The sequence below is a fragment of the Carettochelys insculpta genome, chromosome 32, assembly GCF_033958435.1.
Source record: "Carettochelys insculpta isolate YL-2023 chromosome 32, ASM3395843v1, whole genome shotgun sequence".
Classification (NCBI taxonomy): Eukaryota; Metazoa; Chordata; order Testudines; family Carettochelyidae; genus Carettochelys; species Carettochelys insculpta.
The window spans coordinates 6,463,694-6,466,216 of record NC_134168.1 but is presented as its reverse complement, the minus strand read 5'-3'; the positions used below and the strand labels follow the sequence as shown (position 1 = coordinate 6,466,216).

At 43.2% G+C, this 2,523-nt stretch overlaps 1 protein-coding gene across 1 annotated transcript; it reads left to right on the top strand.

Moving 5' to 3' along the window:
• The first annotated feature begins 746 nt into the window (after positions 1-746).
• On the top strand, positions 747-1,709 carry LOC142004805 (olfactory receptor 10A4-like). Its single transcript, XM_074982494.1, has one exon. It carries the CDS (start codon positions 747-749, stop codon positions 1,707-1,709), a length of 963 nt encoding a protein of 320 aa, XP_074838595.1.
• The last annotated feature ends 814 nt before the right edge of the window (positions 1,710-2,523 follow it).

Genomic DNA, 2,523 nt, shown 5'->3' with positions numbered 1-2,523 from the left:
AAGTAGGGCACTATTCCCATCTTCAGATAGGAATAGCGATTTCGACGTCTCGCCACCTAACGTTGATTTCAACATCAAAATAGCTCAAGGCACATCTAGATGCAATGCGTACTATTTCAACATTGTGCCAGCTACTTCAAAGTAGCCGGCTAGTGTAGGTGCACCCTCTAAGTGGTCAAATCTCCGGCTGACCTACGTAGCCATAGCTGAATTCGCATACAAAGGGCAACATCAGCTGATGTTAGTGGTGATTGGATGGCAACCTTCAACTTCCTGAAAGGGGGGGTTCTAAAGAGGAAGGAGAGAGACCATTCTCAGTAGTGAGAGATGGCAGAACAAGGAGCAAAGGTCTCAAGTTAAAGTGGGGGAGCTTTAGGTTAGATATTAGGAAAAACTATTTCACCAGGAGGATGGTGAAATACTGGAATGTGTTACCAAGAGAGGTGGTGGAATCTCCATCCATAGAGATTTTTACATCTTAGCTTGACAAAGCCCTGGCTGGGCGATTTAGTTTGGGTTAGTCCTGCTGTGGACAGGAGACTTGATTCGATGACCTCCTGAGGTCTCTTCCAGCCCTATGATTCTATGATTATATGTCTAACAATGATTGGGCTCTGTTCCGCATTTATACAAAGAATTGCTGCCTGTTTTATCCTGAAGTAAAGGAAACCAGTTCAAATTGCATGATACACATCCATATTTGTAGCTGGCCTCATATTCAGTGTCTTTCTTTGTCCTTCCTGCAGATGACCAATTCTGAGAGCCATGCTAGAGAGAACCAGACCATCTTGGATGTGTTCGTCCTGGTGGGGTTTTCATACCTAAACAATCTGCAAATCCTTCTGTTCATGGTGTTTCTTGTCACCTACCTCTTCACCGTGATGGGAAACCTGCTCATTATCCTCCTAATACAGCTAAACCTCTCCCTCCACACCCCAATGTATTTCTTCCTACTGAATTTGTCTCTTTTGGAAATCTGCTACACCACCAGTGTCTTCCCTCAGCTGCTGGTTCACCTCCTGGTGGAGGAAAAGACCATCTCCATTGCAGGCTGTGCAGCCCAGATGTATGCCTTCTCTATCACTGGCCTCACAATATGCTTTCTCCTAGCAGCCATGGCCTATGACCGCTACTTGGCCATATGTCACCCTTTGCACTACACAACCATCCTGAGTGGCAAAGCGTGTGCTCAGCTAATGGGTGCTTCGTGGGTCATCGGCATCTCAGTGGCAGGAGCTCAAACCACATGGCTCTTCAGCCAGCCCTTCTGTGGTTCCAATCACATCCAGCATTTTTTCTGTTTTGCCCGACCAATAGAGAAGATGGTATGCACAGACACATGGAAGAATCTGATCTTTGGATTGGTCTTGCTGGTGCTGTTCATTATGGGCCCTTTTTTCCTGATAATCCTGTCCTACATCTGCATTATCTCCACCATCCTCAAGCTGCAGTCAGCGGAGGGAAGGCGTAAAGCCTTCTCGACCTGTTCCGCCCACCTCATGGTAGTGACTTTGCTCTATGGCACAGCACTTTTGAGTTACCTGAAACCCAGTTCAGACTCCACCCCAGGGAGTGATCAGCTGGTTTCTCTCATGTATACTGCTGTTACACCAGCATTGAACCCTTTAATATACACTCTCAGGAACAAAGAGGTGAAGGGAGCCTTTAGAAACACAATAGGGAAGTTCATTTTTTCAACCATGAAATAATGAAAAGTGGAGTTATTTGAAAGAGTGTGAAGGAGGGAAATTTAGTACCATTTCATTTCAGTTTCTCCTGAGGCCCCTCATGTTTCTAACTGAGGTTTTGAAATGTGCAAAATGGTGACCTCTCCTAAACCTTTCAGAAAAATATTGGAAGAGAAATGTTTCTTCCTAAAGAGAATGATAAACAGAAAGGACATTTATATTAGTCTGTTGATAGATGATTTGAATAATTAGATGAGCATATTTTAGTTAATGTACTATCTTGATTTTTTTACTTTTAGAGCCCTACTCTCTGCATCTGTACCCTTGAAAATCATAGAATCATAGAATCACAGAATGCTAAGACTGGAAGGGACCTTGAGAGGTCATCAAGTCCAGCCCCCTGACCTCATGGCAGGACCAAGTACTGTCTAGACCATCCCTGAGAGACATTTGTCTAACCTGTTCTTAAATATCTTCAGAGATGGAGATTCCACAACCTCCTCAGTCAATTTATTCCAGTGTTTGACCACCCTGACAGTTAGGAACTTTTTCCTACTGTTCAACCTTAACCTCCCTTGCTTCAGTTTGAGCCCATTGCTTCTTGTTCTATCCTCAGAGGACAATCAGAACAAATACATGAAATAAATCATGGAGATCTACATTCACATCCACATATGGTAGATATCCATGGATATAAAAGAGATATCCATAGATTTCTAGGGGTCTAAATTTCAGAGGAAAAATCTCAAAATGAGAAATTTTGCAAAAGTTTCAGCACTTTGGGGGCAAAGTTAACCATTTTCTCCAGAACTTTTGCACCTAAAAAAAATCCAAA

Excerpts from the sequence above, each read along its gene's own strand:
- LOC142004805 (XM_074982494.1), top strand. The coding sequence starts at position 747 with ATGACCAATTCTGAGAGCCATGCTAGAGAGAACCAGACCATCTTGGAT.